This window comes from Hyla sarda, chromosome 4 (assembly GCF_029499605.1).
Source record: "Hyla sarda isolate aHylSar1 chromosome 4, aHylSar1.hap1, whole genome shotgun sequence".
Lineage (NCBI taxonomy): Eukaryota > Metazoa > Chordata > Amphibia > Anura > Hylidae > Hyla > Hyla sarda.
Genome location: NC_079192.1, coordinates 56,695,993 through 56,715,894, shown reverse-complemented (window position 1 = coordinate 56,715,894; position 19,902 = coordinate 56,695,993). Strand labels below are relative to the sequence as shown.

The window sequence follows — 19,902 nt, the reverse complement described above, 5'->3', positions numbered from 1 at the left end:
GAGTGCCCCTTTAAGGATATTAATAACAATGGTGTTCTCTGTTTTTAGCTTCAGTCTGCTGAGTTCCATCACCCAGACCGGCAAAGAGAGAGCATAGGTGAGCAGGACATGGTGCATAAGATGGGTGAGATCTGTCAATATATTGCATTGCAGAAAATCTCCAGACTTCAATAAAATGCTAGTCATACATGGTTCAGTACCTCACCACTGGCCAATCTCCGAACCCTCATGGAATTATAGCAGACATGCTGGAGCTTGGCTTTCATAAATGTCCTTCACGCTGACTGTAATACTAGAAATATTCATTAGATCCTTTAAACTCCTGGTCAAAAGTTTTGAGACTGACACAAATTTAGCTTCTAAGGCCATGTTCACTCAGCAGAAAATGTGCGGAATGTCTATTCTTTCTGCGGACGCCAGAATTGGGATTTTCACGGCAGAAACATCTGCAGGGGAAATTCCACCGAGTGCACAGTGAAGCAGATTCCCATTGGAATCAATCAATTTTAGATCTTTCAGTAGGTGTTTTTATGGATACTAAAGTACAATTATAAACATTTCAGAAGTTTTTAAACTTGAATTGACATATACATCACGTTTATGCAAAGACTCAATATTTACAGTGCCGACCCTTCTTTTCCAAGACTTCCGCAGGAAATAGTGCAAGAGTGGTCATTTTCTGACTACAGTTGTGCCATTAAAGGGGTACTCTGCCCCTAGGCATCTTTTCCCCTATCCTAAGATGTCTGATCACGGGGGTCTTGCCGCTGGGGACCCCCACGATCTTGGCAGTGGCACCCCAGACATCCGGTGCACGGAGCAAACATTGACTGACAATATGGGGCGCAGTCTCGTGACATCACGGCCACGTCACGCTTGTGCCGTCACAGCCACGCCCCCTCAATGCAAGTCTATGGGAGGGGGTCACGAGAAGGGTGTGGCCGTGGTGTCAATAGCCTCCGGTGCTGCACCCGATGCTCTTAACGAACGCCGGATGCAGCAGGGAGATCGCGGGACTCCTCAGCGGCGGGACCCCCACAATTAGACATCTTATCCCCTATCGTTTGGATAGGGGATAAGATTTCTAGGGGCGAGTACCCTACAGTACGCCATAGCTAGTATGCAGTGTTAAGCCAGCCTTACATTTTTGAGGACACAATAGATTCTCTTTAAAGTGAAACTGACAGGAGCATCACCGGAACTAACCTGTTTATTCAGGGGAAAAGTGCAGGGGAAGCTGATTCTAAAGCAGGTTAATATATATATATATATATATATATATATTATACAAATGTGCTGTTCTCAAATATATACACAACTACAAATATGTAAATGATCTTCTTGGTGCACTTGGGGTGTTCCCCAGTAGTGTTGAGCGGCATAGGCCATATTCGCGATACTTCGCGAATACATGGACGAATATTCATCATATATTTGCAAAATTTGAATATTCACTGCCTTTTTTTTTTACTATGCGTCCTAAAATTTGCATGCGCATGCACTATAAAATTCACATGTGCAATATCGCGTGATAAAAGAGCTAAAAGAAGGGAGGGATCAATATGCGCGAAAATTTGCATATGCGAATTTTCGGGCAGCCGCCAGTCTGACACAGTAACTAGTATTGGAACCTTGTTTACACCACAAGCTGGAATCAGGGAGGGATGATCACTGTGATGCGTAATGTGGAAAAAATAATGCGAATATTCGTGCCCCAACACTATTCCCCAGCCCCTTGGTGCACCGTGTCACCCGCCCCCACCAGCATTGTGATACAGCCCCCTTAATAATTATTCCTTTGGCTTTCTGTAGAACTTTACCAAAATTTACTAAATTATAGGCATGACTGTTGCTGCCAGTGTGCATTCGCTTCATGTTGAAGAAAGGAAAATGCATATTTATCAAGGGAGAATAGCACAGGGCAGGTATAGCAGACAGAACATGCACCAAGGGGCTGGGGAACGCACCAAGAAGATCATTTACATTTTAGGAGTTTTGTATATATTTTAATAATGGTGCAATGGATTAAAAAAAGGTATTCAGTATCACTCCCACTATTACCCTGTATAAGCAGGTTAGTCTGGTTAATGCTCCTGTCAGTTTCCTTTAAGGGTCTATTCACACGACAGAATTTCTGCCGGCGGAATTCCACCTGATCTGAAAATCCCATACACTTCTATGGGTTTCCGCACTGCCGTTGACGGAATTCCGCTAGCGGAATTCCGTCAACGGGAGTGCGGAAACCCATAGAAGTGTCTGGGGTTTTTATTTCAGGCGGAATCCGCTAGCAGAAATTCTGCCGTGTGAATAGATCCTAAGGCTATGGTTAAACAGCGGAATGTCCAGGCGGAAAATTTTCAGGTGGACATTTCGCAGACAGCAGGCGCCAGTGAACGAAATCTTAGAAGATTAGTGTTCTGTGTCCCAGAGCTTTAGTGGTTACACCAGGAGATGATGGTTAGTTTTCATCCTGTAGTATTAATTTTAGTTTTTGAAAATAATAATGATAATAATATCAGTGATTATAAGATATCTTTACTAACCACTTACCTATCTGTTTTTCAGGGTTTCAGGTAAGCATTCATAGGGAAGGGATGGGGGAGATGGATTCACAGCCTCTGGAATCAGTCCAACCCCAAATGTCTTGTGTGTCCCACAGAACGGTGAAGGGCAGAGGACCAGGATGGACAGGGGGAACTCTCTCCCAAGCATGCTGGAGCAAAAGGTATGTAAGGGATATAACCGATGGCATATCATGATAGACCCTGTTGTTACAACAACATAATGGGACTTAATAATGCCTGATCAAAGTGCAGGTAAGGGTGATGTGGCCGGAATGTGTTAGACAACCAGAGCATGAAGATGCCGGCAAACTTAGGAACTGATTCCAGTCAGAGGCCCGTGTGGTTTCACCCAAAACCGAAATAATAAACAAAATGCTAAATTCAGAGTGAAGTGTCCTTTTAAAGGAAAACTGTCAGCCAGTTCACCCACACTAAACCCAATACACAATATAGTGTGGGTGAACAGGAGTCCATACACGGGTCACTTACTTTTTTAGGTTTTCTTGCCGCCGAGTTGTTGTCCACTAAAGTTCCATAATTTTGGGCGGGTCCCCTGCCGGCAGCCTTGCTTTGGGTTTCGGAGGAAGGGGCCTTAGCCCACCCCCCTTGTTCGCATATTCATTTTCCCCCTGAGCACAGTGCTCTGTCTGCAGAGCGCATGCGCTGAAGATTTTACCCAGCTCTGCGCATGCGCCGGTCCCTCACAACACCCGGAAGTCGGGAGTAGCGAGACTTCAGAAAGAGGTACTTCAGGTGTAGCGAGGGACTGGCGCATGCAAAGTTACACTTTGCAGAGCGCTCTCCCGACACACAGCTCTCACGCCATCAGGATGCGAGAGCTGGGTAAAATCTTCAGCGCATGCACTCTGCAGACAGAGCGCTGCGCTCAGGTGGGAAATGAATATGCGAACAAAGGGAGCACGGCTAAGGCCCCTTCCTCCAGAGGCTGCTGGCGGGGGACCCACCTTCAGAGTGCAAATGAGGGCCAAAATTACGGAACTTTAGCGGATGACAACTCGGCGGCAAGAAAACATAAAAAAGTAAGTGACCCGTGTATGGACTCCTGTTCACTAAACCCAATACACTGGGTTATAGTGTAGGTGGACTGGCTGACAGTTTTCCTTTAATGGTATTTTTATTTCCATGGTAAAAAAAAATGATCACTTGCATGAGGATGCATCTCTGAGAGATTCTGATAAGGCAGCATTCTCACATGCCAGATGGCACCATGTGCCACACAGACAATTAGAGGGCATAAAAAGTATTTCATGGTTTCTTTATGGTGCAGTGTTATCATGAAGTTCTCATGGCAACTTGAATCATGAAATAGAACATCTAATTCCTAATTGTTTATACTGTAGATAGAGATTTGGATCCAAAGATATTCATGACAACTCTGCACCTGATATTTAAGACATGGCCTGTCTTCTATTGCTAAAAACTAAGCCTGACATGATTCGGATACAGAAAACCATCTCTGATTTTTTACTGTAAAATTACACCAGCCAGTTATAACATTAGAGCATCTGAAATGGACGATCTTGTGAAGTGTTCCCAGTATACAGTATCTACAATGAGCCTGTGAGCATCAGAACTAAATCATGGAACAATGGAAAAAAGAAGCCTGATCTGACGAGTCACATTTTCTTTTCCATCATGTTGATGGCCGGGTGTGTGTGTACATTACTTAACTGGGGAAGAGATAACACCAGGATGCACTAAGGGAAGAAGAAAAGGCAGAGGAGGCAATATGATTGTGGTATGGCGGGGCGTGTGAGGTGCAGGGCAGATGTTGTTACCCTAGGGGCAGATGGCTTTAACCCCTTGTGTTCATGACGCCAGGGCGTGGTTTAGCCTTAACCACCTGAAGGTATACCGCTGGATCCTGGGCTAGGCACCGGGGCAATGAAGACACCGACGCCAAGTTACGGACAACGGTAGCTTTATTGAGAGTAGACAGTTATTACAGTATATGCAGTACAGCCAGGGCCCAAGGAGGTGACCAGTGACCTCGCAGGTTTGCTAGGACTTGTAGTTGGACGGGAGAATTTAGTGAAGGCCACGCTGGGTAGATAAATGACTTGACTGACAGGACGGTGACTTTAGTTTACTTGCACTTGACTTGTGGCTGCAGGACTTGACTTGAGGCCTCCACTACTCTGGACACACTCATTAGGCATGACAGCACTGGACCTCAGCAGGAAGCAAGAGAGCAATGAACTCAAAGAGAGAGAGAAGCTAGCTCTGCCCAGGGCTTATATGGGGGAGACTAGCAGGGAGCCCATAGATCACCTTTGGGGTCAGCTGGTCACTGGTACCTCCTGGGTAACAATCACATGGTACATTTTATTAAAGGCATAACACATCTTTTAATATACAACATATATACAAATGGGGAAACAACTTCAGGGGACCCTGGGACACTGCCTGACAGGGCAGGAAAGGTACGGGGCAACACCATCCTGTACTGGGCCTTCACATGATGCTCTGGATAATGTTCAGCTTGGAATCCTTGGGGCCTGGCATAGTTAGTATGGTTGAAAAAAGACATACGTCCATCAAGTTCAACCAGGGAATTGAAGGGTAGGGGTGTAAGGGGAAGGGATGTTGTTTTATAATTCTGCATAAGCATTAATGTTATTTTGTTCCAGGAATGTATCTAACCCTGTTTTAAAGCTGTTAATTGTTCCTGCTGTGACCAATTCCTGAGGTAGACTGTTCCATAAATTCACAGTTCTTATGGTAAAGAAGGCGTGTCGCCCCTGTAGACTAAACTTTTTCTTCTCCAGACGGAGGGAGTGCCCCCTCGTCCTTTGGGGGGGGGTTTAACCTGGAACAGTTTTTCTTCATATTTTTTGTATGGGCCATTAATATACTTATATACATTTATCATATCCCCCCTTAAACGTCTCTTCTCAAGACTAAACAATTGTAACTCCTTTAATCGCTCCTCATAGCTAAGATGTTCCATGCCCCATATTAGTTTAGTTGCGTGTCTCTGCACCCTTTCCAACTTCACAGTGTCCCTTTTATGGACAGGCGACCAAAACTGAACAGCATATTCCAGGTGAGGCCGTACCAATGCTTTATAAAGGGGGAGTATTATGTCCCTGTCCCTTGAGTCCATGCCTCTTTTGATACATGACAATATCCTGCCGGCTTTGGAAGCAGCAGCCTGACATTGCATGCTATTCTGTAGTCTGTGATCTACAAGTACACCCAGATCCTTCTCTACCAGTGACTCTGCCAGTTTAATCCCCCCTAAGACATACGACGCATGCAGGTTATTAGTACCCAGATGCATAACTTTACATTTATCCACATTGAACCTCATTTGCCAAGTGGATGCCCAGACACTTAGTCTATCCAAGTCATCTTGTAACCTATACACATCCTCTACAGAATGTACCGTGCTACAAAGCTTGGTGTCATCTGCAAAGATAGAAACAGAGCTGTTAATACCATCCTCTATATCATTGATAAATAAATTAAACAACAGCGGTCCCAGTACAGAACCTTGGGGTACACCACTAATAACCGGGGACCAATCAGAGTACGAATCATTGACCACCACTCTCTGGGTACGATCCATGAGCCAGTGTTCAATCCAGTTACAAACTAAAGTTTCCAAGCCCAAAGACCTTAACTTACCTGTCAGACGTCTGTGAGGGACAGTATCAAATGCTTTGGCAAAATCCAGAAACACTATATCCACAGCCATTCCTCTGTCAAGGCTTCTACTCGCCTCTTCATAAAAGCAAATTAGATTGGTTTGACAACTTCTATCCTTAGTAAACCCATGCTGGCTATCACTTATAATACTATTATCCCCTATGTATTCCTGTATGTAATCCTTTATAAGTCCTTCAAACAATTTACCCACAATGCACGTTAAACTTACCGGTCTATAATTGCCTGGCGAAGACCTAGAACCCTTATTGAAGATTGGTACCACATTCGCCTTGCGCCAGTCCCATGGCACAATACCAGACACCAGAGAATCTCTAAATATCATGAACAGGGGTACAGATATTACTGAACTTACCTCTCTAAGAACTCTTGGGTGTAGTCCATCCGGCCCTGGAGATTTGCTTACATTTACTTTACTTAATTTACCTTGTACCATCTCTACATTAAGCCAGTTCAGTACATTACATCATGTGTTACCAGCACTGACCTGGCCAATGTCAGCTCCTCCTTCTTCCTTAGTATATACAGAACTAAAGAACCCATTCAGTAGCTTCTTGATCGCCCGTGACAACCTCCCCATTATCATTATTAAGGGGTCCTACATGCTCTGTCCTTGTTTTTTTGTATTTATATATCTAAAAAAATATTTAGGATTAGTTTTGCTTTCTTTGGCCACCTGTCTCTCATTTTGAATTTTTGCTGTTTTTATTACATTTTTACAGATTTTATTAAGCTCCTTGTACTGTTTAAATGTTATAGCTGACCCATCAGATTAGAATTTTTTGAACGCTATTTTTTTGTTGTTTATTGCTCTTTTAACCTCATTTGTCAGCCATGTAGGATTTAGTTTTAATTGTTTATATTTGTTCCCCTTTGGTATATATTTAGCTGTATAGTTATTTAGAGTTGATTTAAAGATGTCCCATTTACCTTCTGTATCAGTATTTGAGAACACCTCCCCCCAGTCTATGTCCTGTAGTGCAGCCCTCAGCCCAGGGAAGTTTGCCTTTTTAAAGTTATATGTTTTTGCCTTCCCCGGCATCATGAGGATGTTACTGTGAAATGTACTACCTACCTAAATTTTGTACATCCCTTCACGACAGTGGAATCCCCTAATTGGTGCGAACTCTTTCAGCACTAGCCATATTGCAAAAATTGTTCAGGAGTAGGGGAACACGACATAAAGTTCAAGTTGTTGACTTGACCTCCAAATTCTCCAGATCTCAATCCGATCGAGCATCTACGGGATGTGTTGGAAAAAGAAGTCTGGCAATTCTACCCAAGCATAGATTTTAAAGGAGAATACAATTTCTCACAAAGGTGACATATGATCATACCAGAAACACCTACAGCTCTGTAACAAGGACCTACATACACACAACATGCAGTAGATGCCGCAGGTTATAACATTCCCCATTACCACATTGCTTTGGATTTCAAAATAAACAGATTTCCACCTAACATTACTTTTTGTTTGTTTTTTTCCAGGTTTTTCCCTATGAAATGTTAATGGTGACAAACAGGGGGCGTCAAAAACTACCTCCTGGGGTAGATAAGACGCAGCTAGAGGTAAAGGCAAACGTATTTACTCTTAATACAATGTATGACATGGATATGATAGTATAAGCTTCTCTATAGGATGTTAATACCATTTTTTACTTGTTGTCTTCTACAGAGGTATCTTTCCCCTGAGGAGTTTGAGCGACTCTTCTGCATGACATTGGAGGAGTTTGTAAAGATGCCATTGTGGAGAAGAAATGAGCTGAAAAGAAAACTGCTTCTCTTCTAGATATGCAACTGCCCTTTAACCACTAGGGAAGAGCAGAGTATAATGGGGGTGACTGGAGGAGATGGACTACTACAGAGTGTGACCAGCATGACTAATATGAGTGACCACATGGGGCCAGAGAATCAGCCTAAACATATGTCAATCATCCAATGTCAATCGAGGACTCCCCGCATTTCTTAAGACACCTCAGACTCATATAGGACCAAATTAATATATGCATTAGATACCCCTTAATTATGCAACTTCATACTGAACCCTATTCTGTATGACAGGTCACGTGAACACACAATATACTATATAATTGTCTATGACAGATCACGTAATCACCTTATAGCACCAGATACCAGAACCTTATTCCGAATAGCCTTCCCTTATGTTACCGGTGACATTCACAGTTATTTACCGCAGTGGACATATCAGATTGCACATAGCTTCTAGGGTCTTTTTATGCACATATTACATAAGTACAGCATTCACCCCACAGATAACCCCCAAACCTGAATATAGAATGCCGGCATTGTACTCTTCATATTACAACACGATAAGTAGTAGGGGCGGAGGTGCTACCCCATTGTAATACGCTGACAGCGCTGTGTGTGTGTTATATTGGTGAGTGCTTTCAGTTTACTGCATTACCATCATCATTCATTGCCCAAAGAGCATCCTGGCACTTATCTCCGAGAAATGGCAAATTTTTACCCCTCTCCTCTGCTGTGTGTGGTTTGTGATATGCTGAATTTTGGTACATGCTCTTTCCTAGTCACATGTGCTTTAATGTATGTCTCACATCCTTGTTCCATTTTTCCCATATCATCTCCATTGTCGTCACCTCTCACGTCACACACTCTTTCTTACACTTTGTCTCCACCGTCACCATCACACACCTCACTAATGTTTCATATACTTCTCCATTACAGGACCATTAGCTTTCCATGACTCTTTTGTGACATACTTTCACTCATGCCTACTATCTCCTACATATGTGTCCTGTGTCTACCTTTGGTGTTGAAGCTTTTTCTTTTCATTATTTTTGGCTTCTGATGTACAATTAATTATTATTATTATTATAATTATTAAAGATTACTGAATATTCTGACTTGTGCATAACTTTGCAGTTCCCATATACATCAATGTCCATAAGAATTTACATTCTAAAGGTGCCCACTCACCAATAGCTGTTGTTCAGCATATAATTTTTCCTCCCGGCCGGCTTATACCAGCTAAAGTGCGCATGTGTTTTCAATGGGGAAAAGAGAGTCAGCATCTTGTCTTCTTGAGAACAAATGATCGAGCTTAAAATCCAACATGTCCAATCTTTCTTTGCCCTGACATCTGCATCCTCATAAGATGGGTAGACTACCCTGCCAAAATTGGGCAGCTTAACCTTGAATATTGGCAAATATTTATGTTGCTGTATTGAATCCACACAAGGCTTCATGACAATACTAAACCCAGGGCTGATTCTAGCTCTTCTGCTGTCTGAGGCAAATAGTTGAATGCCCTCTCCACAACTGAATCATAAGTATAGGTATGCATGCAGAATATTATGGTGAAAGCTAGTACCAGCAAAGTGGGCTGTGTACCCTTATATATAATGTGCCCCTTGGTAGAAAGGTGCCCTTCAGTAAATTGTTGCCCCCAGTAGATAGAATTGCCTACCAGTCGGTAGAGTTGCTCCCCAGTAGGTAGAATTGTAGCAAAATGGCAGAGACAAGCGATGCAGCGCCACCATAAGCCCTGGCAACTCCTCACATACAGCATGCTCAAGGTTTCTCTGCTCCTGGTAGTTACAGTGGGAGCCCAGCCATCCTTAACCCCTTAACGACGCAGGACGTATATTTACGTCCTGCGCCGGCTCCCACGATATGAAGCGGGATCGCGCCGCGATCCTGCATCATATCGTGTCGGCCCCGGCGCTCATCAACGGCCGGGACCCACGGCTAATACCACACATCGCCGATCGCGGCGATGTGCGGTATTAACCCTTTAGAAGCGGCGGTCAAAGCTGACCGCCGCTTCTAAAGTGAAACTGAAAGTGACCCGGCTGCTCAGTCGGGCTGTTCAGGACCGCCGCGGTGAAATCGCGGCGTCCCGAACAGCTGACCGGACACCGGGAGGGCCCTTACCTGCCTCCTCGGTGTCCGATCGACGAATGACTGCTCCGTGCCTGAGATCCAGGCAGGAGCAGTCAAGCGCCGATAATGCTGATCACAGGCGTGTTAATACACGCCAGTGATCAGCATAGGAGATCAGTGTGTGCAGTGTTATAGGTCCCTATGGGACCTATAACACTGCAAAAAAAATGTAAAAAAAAAGTGTTAATAAAGGTCATTTAACCCCTTCCCTAATAAAAGTTTGAATCACCTCCCTTTTCCCATTAAAAAAATAAAAGTGTAAAAAAATAAATAAATAAACATATGTGGTATTGCCGCGTGCGTAAATGTCCGAACTATAAAAATATATCATTAATTAAACCGCACGGTCAATGGCGTACGCGCAAAAAAATTCCAAAATCCAAAAAAGCGTATTTTGGTCACTTTTTATACCATTAAAAAAATGAATAAAAAGTGATCAAAAAGTCCGATCAAAACAAAAATCCTACCGATAAAAACTTCAGATCACGGCGCAAAAAATTAGTCCTCATACCGCCCTGTACATGGAAAAATAAAAAAGTTATAGGGGTCAGAAGATGACATTTTTAAACGTTTACATTTTCCTGCATGTAGTTATGATTTTTTCCACAAGTACGACAAAATGAAACCTATATTAGTAGGGTATCATTTTAACCGTATGGACCTACAGAATAATGATAAGGTGTAATTTTTACCAAAATATGCACTGCGTAGAAACGGAAGCCCCCAAAAGTTACAAAATGGCGTGGTTTTTTTTCGATTTTGTCGCAAAATTTTTTTTTTTTCCGTTGTCTAATTTAGACGTAGACCAATACACGATTCAGTGTTTATGGTATAACAAAACAATATGGAATAAACGCAGGGTTGGCCAGCATAGTCAAAAAAGTACAATATAGATGTATTCTGCTAGTCCAAATAGGCCCCAATCAGCCACACAGGAAAAATAAAAAGATAAATGAAGTCCTGCACGTGTAATGGCACGGTCAGGTTAAATACTTATCCTCCCTGGCGGTAAACCAAATTGTGTGCTGATAACCAAATGCTGAGAGCTCGTCAGGTGAGGTACAAGGTGACCATCTATGCTTACCATCTGTCAACACCAATGGTAATTCCCTGATGAACCTATTCCAATAGGATAGGGGAAACGCGTTGGATTTGGGACTTATTTGTCCCCCATTGGCTCTTTTAATATTGTTGTGTGATCACTTTACACAAAATATTTAATTTAATATATTTTTTGGTGGGAGCCCTGAGTTGTGCACTAGCCACTTAGGCTACTATACCCTTCCCTGATTTATTATTTTTTCCTCACTTAGAGTTAGAGTAGGGTCCGTCACCGTGGTTGAGGCCACCCTGTTAAGGAGGTGGGTCCCTCAAAAGGCAGGGTCAGAGGGACGGGCTACTACCAATAGAGGGCACCATTCCCCCTCCCACAGTTATTATCCATCCAAAATATCATCAAGTACTTTGGAATCCCGAGACTCAACATCTACTAGTGGTCTCTCTACTCATATCTTATTCCATGGCTGTGCACTCCACAGGGCTCCAGGGGTTTATCACTATATAGGTGTTTTTTCATTTTTTCATCATTTACATTATATTACCATTTTTAATGAATTTAGTAAAGGTTACGTTTTAATGGTTGTTATATCATTTGCTGAATAGTGAGGTCCTTGTCGGTGAACTAATGTGATTATACCTCTCCTTTGCTATATCATACTATTTTTTGGTCGGTGACTTTCTAGGTGATGGGGAAGAAAGACTGCCAAGCTCATCTGGTATTGTTTATCTTGGAAAAGAAAAAACCCAAAAAATACCATTCAAAGTCTATGCTCCAGAGGATTCAGCATAGTGGAAGACCCACTACATAAAAACCAAGTGCAACTTTTATTTGTGCACAGATTTTTACGCTGTGTGAACATAAGGGTATGTTCACATTATGGAATTCCCCGCGGAATTCCGTGGGCGGAATTCACGAGTGGAATTCCGTGGTGTGAACCTAACATTAGTGTGAATGGGTCTCCGCGAGACCCGTTCACACTGCAAAATTTCAGCGTCGGACAATTCCGCCGCTGAAATTGTTCCTCACAGAGAATGAACATGCTCATTCTTTGCGTGGAAGTCTGCGAGCACTGCATAGCCGTCAATGGTGACGGCTCAGTGCCGCGCGGTCCTACCGTCGCCGCCGGCTGCCAGGCTGAATCTCCGCTCGCTGAATTCAGCGAGCGGAGATTTCGTTCACACACTGTAGTGTGAACATACCTTAAGAGTCAAAATAAGATGTGATATTAGGAGGCCTGTGTCAATAAAAAAAAAATGCTACTTTTTTACCCCAGGAAACTGGCATGCAAGCCTTGATAAATTCCCTTTGAGAAGTCCACATAACACATGGACAGCCAAGTATCTTACTTGATGCTGTGTTGTACTACAATGAGCGGTGAGGTGAATCTTGGAAGTGAGAACTAAGGTGATCAGCTGGGTTCACACCCTCTTTGAAACCTCTTTGAGGGTAACGTAGACACAGCATATATCATGCTGAACAAAATTTGATGCCCAGCAGGAAATCTGCTGAGTATTCTCCTATGAGCAGACACAAAGGGCTACTTGTGGCAGCGCTGTAAGTGCAGTAAGGTTTGGAGGCAGTCCTGTATGAGCAGTAAGGTTTGGAAGCAGTCCAGTGTGTGCAATAAGGTTTAGAGGCAGTCCTGTATGCTCAGTAAGGTTTAGAGGCAGTCCTGTATGTGCAGTGAGGTTTGGAGGCAGTCCTATATGTGCAGTAAGGTTTGGAGGCAGTCCTGTGTGCGCAGTAAGGTTTGGAGGCAATCCTGTTTGTGCAGTAAGGTTTGGAGGCAGTCCTGTGTGCGCAGTAAGGTTTGGAGGCAGTCCTGTCTGCAGTAAGGTTTGGAGGCAGTCCTGTGTGCGCAGTAAGGTTTGGAGGCAGTCCTGTCTGCAGTAAGGTTTGGAGGCAGTCCTGTTTGTGCAGTAAGGTTTGGAGGCAGTCCTGTGTGCGCAGTAAGGTTTGGAGGCAGTCCTGTGTGCGCAGTACGGTTTGGAGGCAGTCCTGTGTCCGCAGTAAGGTTTGGAGGCAGTCCTGTGTGTGCAGTATGGTTTGGAGGCAGTCCTGTGTGTGCAGTAAGGTCTGGAGGCAGTCCTGTGTGCACAGTACGGTTTGGAGGCAGTCCTGTGTGCGCAGTAAGGTTTGGAGGCAGTCCTGTGTATGCAGTAAGGTTTGGAGGCAGTCCTGTGTATGCAGTAAGTTTTGGAGGCAGTCCTGTGTGCACAGTAAGGTTTGGAGGCAGTCCTGTCTGCACAGTAAGGTTTGGAGGCAGTCCTGTGTCTGCAGTACGGTTTGGAGGCAGTCCTGTGTCTGCAGTAAGGTTTGGAGGCAGTCCTGTGTGTGCAGTAAGGTTTGGAGGCAGTTCTTTGTGTGCAGTAGGGTTTGGAAGCAGTCCTGTGTGCGCAGTAGGGTTTGGAAGCAGTCCTGTGTGCGCAGTACGGTTTGGCGGCAGTCCTGTATGCGCAGTAAGGTTTTGAGGCTTGATCTCCCCCATATCAATGGCAGACAGGATTGTGATGATAGTTGATGATAGTTCTCCCACAAATTCTGTTTTACTTTAAGGCATCACCAGATGGATCTTGCAGAAGTGGTTGAAGACTCTGACCTGTATTCTTAATAAATTCATATGGGGGGCCAAATAGAGCTAGTGTGAAAGTCTAACTGTTGCTTTTATGGCGAGTAAATTACAGGAGATTGTGAGGTGGAGGGAAGACAATTTTTGGATATTTTTGGGAGGAAACTATGGTATGGTATCTAAATATATTTAAATTATTAGACTCAGGTTTTTTAGTAGGAAGACAATTTAGGAATAAGCCTTATGCAACCCTATATGACAAAGTTTGGAAATTCACTAAAAGATGGGGTGCACTGGAATGTACCACGTTATGGGAAAATGTACATTATGGAGAAATCAATAAACTAAATGTGGGTATTTTTTGGAGAAGAAGGGGTCTAAGAATGGTTGGGGACTTATTCACACAGGGGAATTTAAAAGATGACTCAATGTTCCATCCAGGATAGGAAATTTAGTTTATATATTGAGATGGTACTTAGTAGGATTAGAGGAGAATGAATAATGAATCATTAAGTTAGTAGCCTCTGCTAAGGTAATACTCTCTAGATGGTTTGAGCCCTTTGGTCCAGAAATTGAAGTGTGGTTAGGATATGAATTGGCAAAGAGCACTAAAAAGGGGGTTACACGGTTCAAAATCTGATTAGGTAGTTGGAGGGGGGATGTGTTGGAATATTTTTGCAATGTGATATATCTAGAAATTAATTATGGGATTAAAAGATTTGGAGGTGGGTCCAGCCTGCCGATGTGACAGTGATGCGCAAGCCTGCCTCCAAACCTTACTGCACATACAGGGCTGCCAGCGGGTACATAGGAGAATATGTAGTGCCAGCAGATTTTGGGCAATATGCTACCTAAACGCTATGTGTGACCCTATACTGAGAACCAAAAATTACCTGGAAAAATATTCTGTGGGAGGTGGGCTTATCTAAGAAAACTGTCACAATGCGAAATGTATAGTGGACTTGTCCGAGTATAGTGGACTTCTATGGCCGAACAGGGCCATCCCTAGTGACTCGGTTTAAGACATATCTGCTATATTAGGGGGACTTAAAATGGGGGATGTGCTTTTGAAATAGGGCATACGTCCAGGGCCAGACTGGCCTACCGGGATACCGGGAAAGTTCCAGGAAGGCTGGTCGCCCTGTGGGCTGACAGTGTCTGGAGAACAGGCTGCCTGAGTACCGACAAGTCACTGTGTCAGTCTGTCAGGAGTGTCAGTACGTGTGAGCACCTCAGCTGCAGTATCACACACAGGTCCTGAGTCTCCTGACAGGCTGACACAGGGGCCCTTATTTACTAAGAGTGTTGTGCAGGTTTCTTTTTGGGTTTTAATTCCCTACAATTTATTTTCCACGGTATTTACTAAGCTTTCCCTACAGTTTCCACTTTCCCTACACTTTGCTTTTTTTTTTTTTTTTTTACACATGTTCTGATCTGTAGGGTTTTCCTCAGCCCAAATCCACCACATTTTCTGTGGAAACTTTAGTAAATATGTAGGGATTTTGTGAAAATGTCGGGAACACGCCCCTTTTCTGTGACCATGCCCCCTTTTCCTGACGGCCACGCCCCTTTTCCAGGTTTTCTTAGCAAAATGCCGAGTTAGTTGGGGTTTTTTCAATTCAGGCGCAATTTCAGTAGGCGACTTTGTTCACAGTTAAGGGGAACCTTCTATCAGTTTTATGTTGCCCAAACAGCAGGCAGCATAAAACTGGTGCAAGCATCATGATCTCAGTACATTATGAATTACGCTGAGACACTCGGTCATTCAGAGTAATCTTAGTCAATGCCACCGGAACCGGTAATTAGTCCTCAGGGCGGGTCCCAGCGGGTGGGTGACACATCTCTCCCTATATCAATGGTCTCCAGACTTTTCCTCTGGACAGATTTTGATAAATCTATAAAATCAATATAAAATCATGTAATGCTAATTTTGGCAAAAGTCAAATGTGCAAAATAACATCACTCTGGTGGGAATTGCGCTCTTTTTAATTCGCCCATTGACTTGTTTTGAAATGTTCTATTTGTATGTTGTCTGCCCTGGCTTTGTTATTTTTCTTGTGCCCCCAGGGGTTGTGGTAAACAGATGCACTGGTCGCTGTGCCAAATTTATAACTTGCGCAATAGTCACCAGCTAGCGTCGGAACGTGTGAAAGCTTTTCACATATTTTACCTATCCATGGGCTTTTTGTCATTTGCACAAACGTATGAAGCAGTGTTTGGCCTTTGGCTGTCCAGGCATGCTGGGAGTTGTAGTTTTGGAACAGCTGGAGGCACCCTGGTTGGGAAACACTAGTATAAAATGATCTACGCTGTAAAAATCCACACTATAACTGCCTTACTGTTAGTTCTCCATAGCAACCAATCACAGGGCAGCTTTCATTTTTGTTTTCCGCTCTTGAAAAGCAAAAGCTGTGGTGTGATTGGTTGCCATGGGCAACAGACAGTGGCGTCCAATCACAGCGCAGAGTTCGTTTCCCAAGAACAGAATACAAAATGAAAGCCACGCGCTGATTGGTTGCTATTGGCACCGACGATTTTAATCTGCCCCTTGAAATAATTAATAACTGACGCGGTTATCATGGCCGCACATCTCGCATACAGTACGGGGCAGGCGCCATGGTGACCCGGGCGGGACGAACTGCAGTGGGCGGAGCGGGAGAGGGTGGGACGGGGAACTATTCAGGAAATACCGGTGACTGGACTAGGCCCGACCGGGAGGAATGACGCCACCGGGCCGCCGTATTCGTATTGAGGCCTAGCCGGGGAAGCATGGTGGAGGCCGCGCACTGCCGGTGAAGGAGACGAGTGAGGACCGGACCATGTGGAGCCGCCTCGGGGCTCTGCTGCAGCAGGTGGTGGAGACGGTGAGTGGCGGCGCCGGACCCCAAGCCCCTCCGTACAGCCGGGACAGCGCTTATCTGCGCTACGTCACTCCCCGGTGCCGTCCGGTAAAAGACGACGTCACGTGACGTCACCGGAGGTAGCGCGCGCACAGCTCTGCTACGTGTCACTGACTGAGCTCACCTGTATCCAGCCTGCAGTCCAGTCATGGGGAATCTTAGAAATGACCATTATTGAAATTAACCTTTTTGTTTGCTTTTATTGAAATAAAATATCTATGATTTTATTTTTATTTTTTTTACAAAAAGAGCAACATTAACCCTTTGAGGACACAGCCAGTTTTCATTTCTTCATTTTAGTTTTTTCCTCCTCGCCTTCCAAGTGCCAGAACCCATATGAGGGCTTGTTTTTATTTTTATTTTGCGCAACCAATTGTACTTTCTAATGGCACCAATCACTTTACCATAAAATGTACGACGCAACCAAAAACAAAATTTTTTTTAAAATTCTTAGTGGAAAATTTAAGGAATTTTTTGATTATTATTATTATTATTTTTTTGCAATTTTGAAATTTATGGTAAAACTGACATGTTCTCTTTTTTTCTGTGATCGCTTATGTCCAGCATTTACCCTTCACACGGGGTGAGCAAAGTTTTTTATGGCGTTTAAAATCTAAAAATACAATTGCCTACTAGCTCAGGCAGCTGATCAGGACCTTTGCGGCAGGGTCTCGATCAGCTGACATGGCGGCCGGAGAGGCCTTACCTGCCTCGGTGCCATCGGATTGGCGCTCTGGGTATATTGTCTATATAGACAACCTGTATAAGGCCGGGTTCACACCACGTTTTTGTCATACAGTTCCCGTATACGTTTTCAATTTGAAAACCGTACAGAATTGTATTGAAAACCGTATGCATTGACTCCCCATGGAAAGCCATGTGCCAAAGATGCATCCGGTTGTGTCTGTTTTGCATCCTGTACGGTTTTGTCAGTTTTTTCCTGTACCCAAAACCATAGCCTACCACAGTTTTTGGTCCGGGTGAAAAACTGTATTGAAACGTATACGTTTTTTTTAACATGGGAGTCAATGGGAACCGTATGTGCGTTCGGTTCTGTCCGGTTTTCACCATACAGTTTTTGACTTTGCACAGTTTTTTTCTTGGAATTTCAATCAAACAAGTGAAACTTTATTCATAATGGAATGAAAAGTTAAAAACGTGTATGTTTTTTTCTTAAAAAACTGATGCAACCGGACATCATTGTTCAAAACATATTTGGATTAAAATTCATACACACGTTTTGATACAGTTTAGTCAGGTTTGGAGGAATCAGTTTTTTATCAAAAACCTGATACGGGAACTGTATTGCAAAAGCGTGGTGTGAAGCCAGCCTAAGAAGAGCTCCAATTAGAGATGAGTGAACTTACAGTAAATTCGATTCGTCACGAACTTCTCAGCTCGGCAGTTGATGACTTTTCCTGCATAAATTAGTTCAGCCTTCAGGTGCTCCGGTGGGCTGGAAAAGGTGGATACAGTCCTAGGAAATAGTCTCCTAGGACTGTATCCACCTTTCCCAGCCCACCGGAGCACCTGAAAGCTGAACTAATTTATGCAGGAAAAGTCATCAACTGCCGAGCTGAGAAGTTCGTGACGAATCGAATTTACTGTAAGTTGGCTCATCTCTAGCTCCAATAGCACTAATGAATGCTATGCTATGTTCAATGTTTGTAATTGAAAGATTGCAGGTAATGGTCGTCTATAGATACAAAAAAAATAATGAACCCCTAATAAAAGTTGAAATCACCCCCACCTTTTCCCATTTTCGAATGAAATAATGTAAGCATAAATAAACATACTTGATATTGCCGCGTGCGGAAATGTCCGAATTATTAAAATAAAATGTGAATGATTCCGTACAGTGAATAACGTAAACACTGACAAATTGCTGATTATTTGTCACATGACATCACCAAAACAAAAAAAGGAATAAAAAGTGATCAAATAGTCATATATACAGTACAGACCAAAAGTTTGGACACCTTCTCATTCAGAGTTTTCTTTATTTTCATGACTATGAATATTGTAGATTCACACTGAAGGCCTCAAAACTAAGAATTAACACATGTGGAAATTATATACATAACAAAAAAGTGTGAAAATGTCATATTCTAGGTTATAGCCACACTTTTGGCATTCTCTTGATGAGCTTCAAGAGGTAGTCACCTGAAATGGTCTTCCAACAGTCTTGAAGGAGTTCCCAGAGATGCTTAGCACTTGTTGGCCCTTTTGCCTTCACTCTGTGATCCAGCTCACCCCAAACCATCTCGATTGGGTTCAGGTCCGGTGACTGTGGAGGCCAGGTCATCTGGCGCAGCACCCCATCACTCTCCTTCTTGGTCAAATAGCCCTTACACAGCCTGGAGGTGTGTTTGGGGTCATTGTCCTGTTGAAAAATAAATGATGGTCCAACTAAACGCAAACCGGATGGAATAGCATGCCGCTGCAAGATGCTGTGGTAGCCATGCTGGTTCAGTATGCCTTCAATTTTGAATAAATCCCCAACAGTGTCACCAGCAAAGCACCCCCCCACCATCACACCTCCTCCTCCACACCAGCACACCTGTGAAGTGAAAACCATTTCAGGTGACTACCTCTTGAATCTCAACAAGAGAATGCCAAGAGTGTGCAAAGCAGTAATCAAAGCTAAAGGAAGAACCTAGAATATGACATATTTTCAGTTGTTTCACACTTTTGTGTTATGTATATAATTCCACATGTGTTAATTCATAGTTTTGATGCCTTCAGTGTGAATCTACAATTTTCATAGTCATGAAAATAAAGAAAACTCTGAATGAGAAGGTGTGTCCAAACTTTTGGTCTGTACTGTTTGTGTGTGTGTGTGTGTATATATATATATATATATATATATATATATATATATACATAGGATTTGGTCAACACCACACATAGAAAAAATTAGGTCTCCCAAATTATTAATACAGAAAGCAAAATATACTGTGAATCTTTCATAAAACTTCACTTTTAATCAGTCCTTTAAAAAAAATAATGTTATAATTTTTTAAGAGGACTGATTCAAAGTAAAGTTTTATTTAAGGTTCCCAGAATATTTTGCTTTCTGTGTCATATATATATATACACACGCAACAATGTAAGTTTATAGGTGTCGTAAGAGGACAATTTTAAACATTAATTTAAACAATAATAGTAAAGCATATAATCTTATTGACCCACAGA

The 19,902-nt window shown here is 43.1% G+C and overlaps 2 protein-coding genes across 13 annotated transcripts in view; both read left to right on the top strand.

Annotated features, from left to right (window-relative positions):
* DMTN (dematin actin binding protein) overlaps window positions 1-9,136 on the top strand; it is a 59,223-nt gene extending 50,087 nt beyond the window's left edge. For 10 of the 11 annotated variants that reach the window (XR_008892239.1, XR_008892243.1, XR_008892238.1 and 7 more), the window contains 4 exons: window positions 49-97; window positions 2,566-2,725; window positions 7,743-7,823; window positions 7,930-9,136. Coding sequence is in view for 1 of the 11 variants with exons in the window: in XM_056571084.1 (XP_056427059.1) it covers window positions 49-97; window positions 2,566-2,573; window positions 2,660-2,725; window positions 7,743-7,823; window positions 7,930-8,043 (318 nt within the window). In the remaining 10 variants the exon portion in view is untranslated. The remainder of the gene's footprint in view (window positions 1-48; window positions 98-2,565; window positions 2,726-7,742; window positions 7,824-7,929) is intronic. The other variant, XM_056571084.1, reaches the window with a different exon arrangement.
* Window positions 9,137-16,234: 7,098 nt separating this feature from the next.
* FHIP2B (FHF complex subunit HOOK interacting protein 2B) overlaps window positions 16,235-19,902 on the top strand; it is a 53,195-nt gene continuing 49,527 nt past the window's right edge. The window contains exon 1 of one of the 2 annotated variants that reach the window (XM_056571082.1): window positions 16,235-16,671. In XM_056571082.1, the coding sequence (XP_056427057.1) occupies window positions 16,627-16,671 (45 nt within the window). In that variant the 5' untranslated portion in view covers window positions 16,235-16,626. The remainder of the gene's footprint in view (window positions 16,672-19,902) is intronic. The other variant, XM_056571081.1, reaches the window with a different exon arrangement.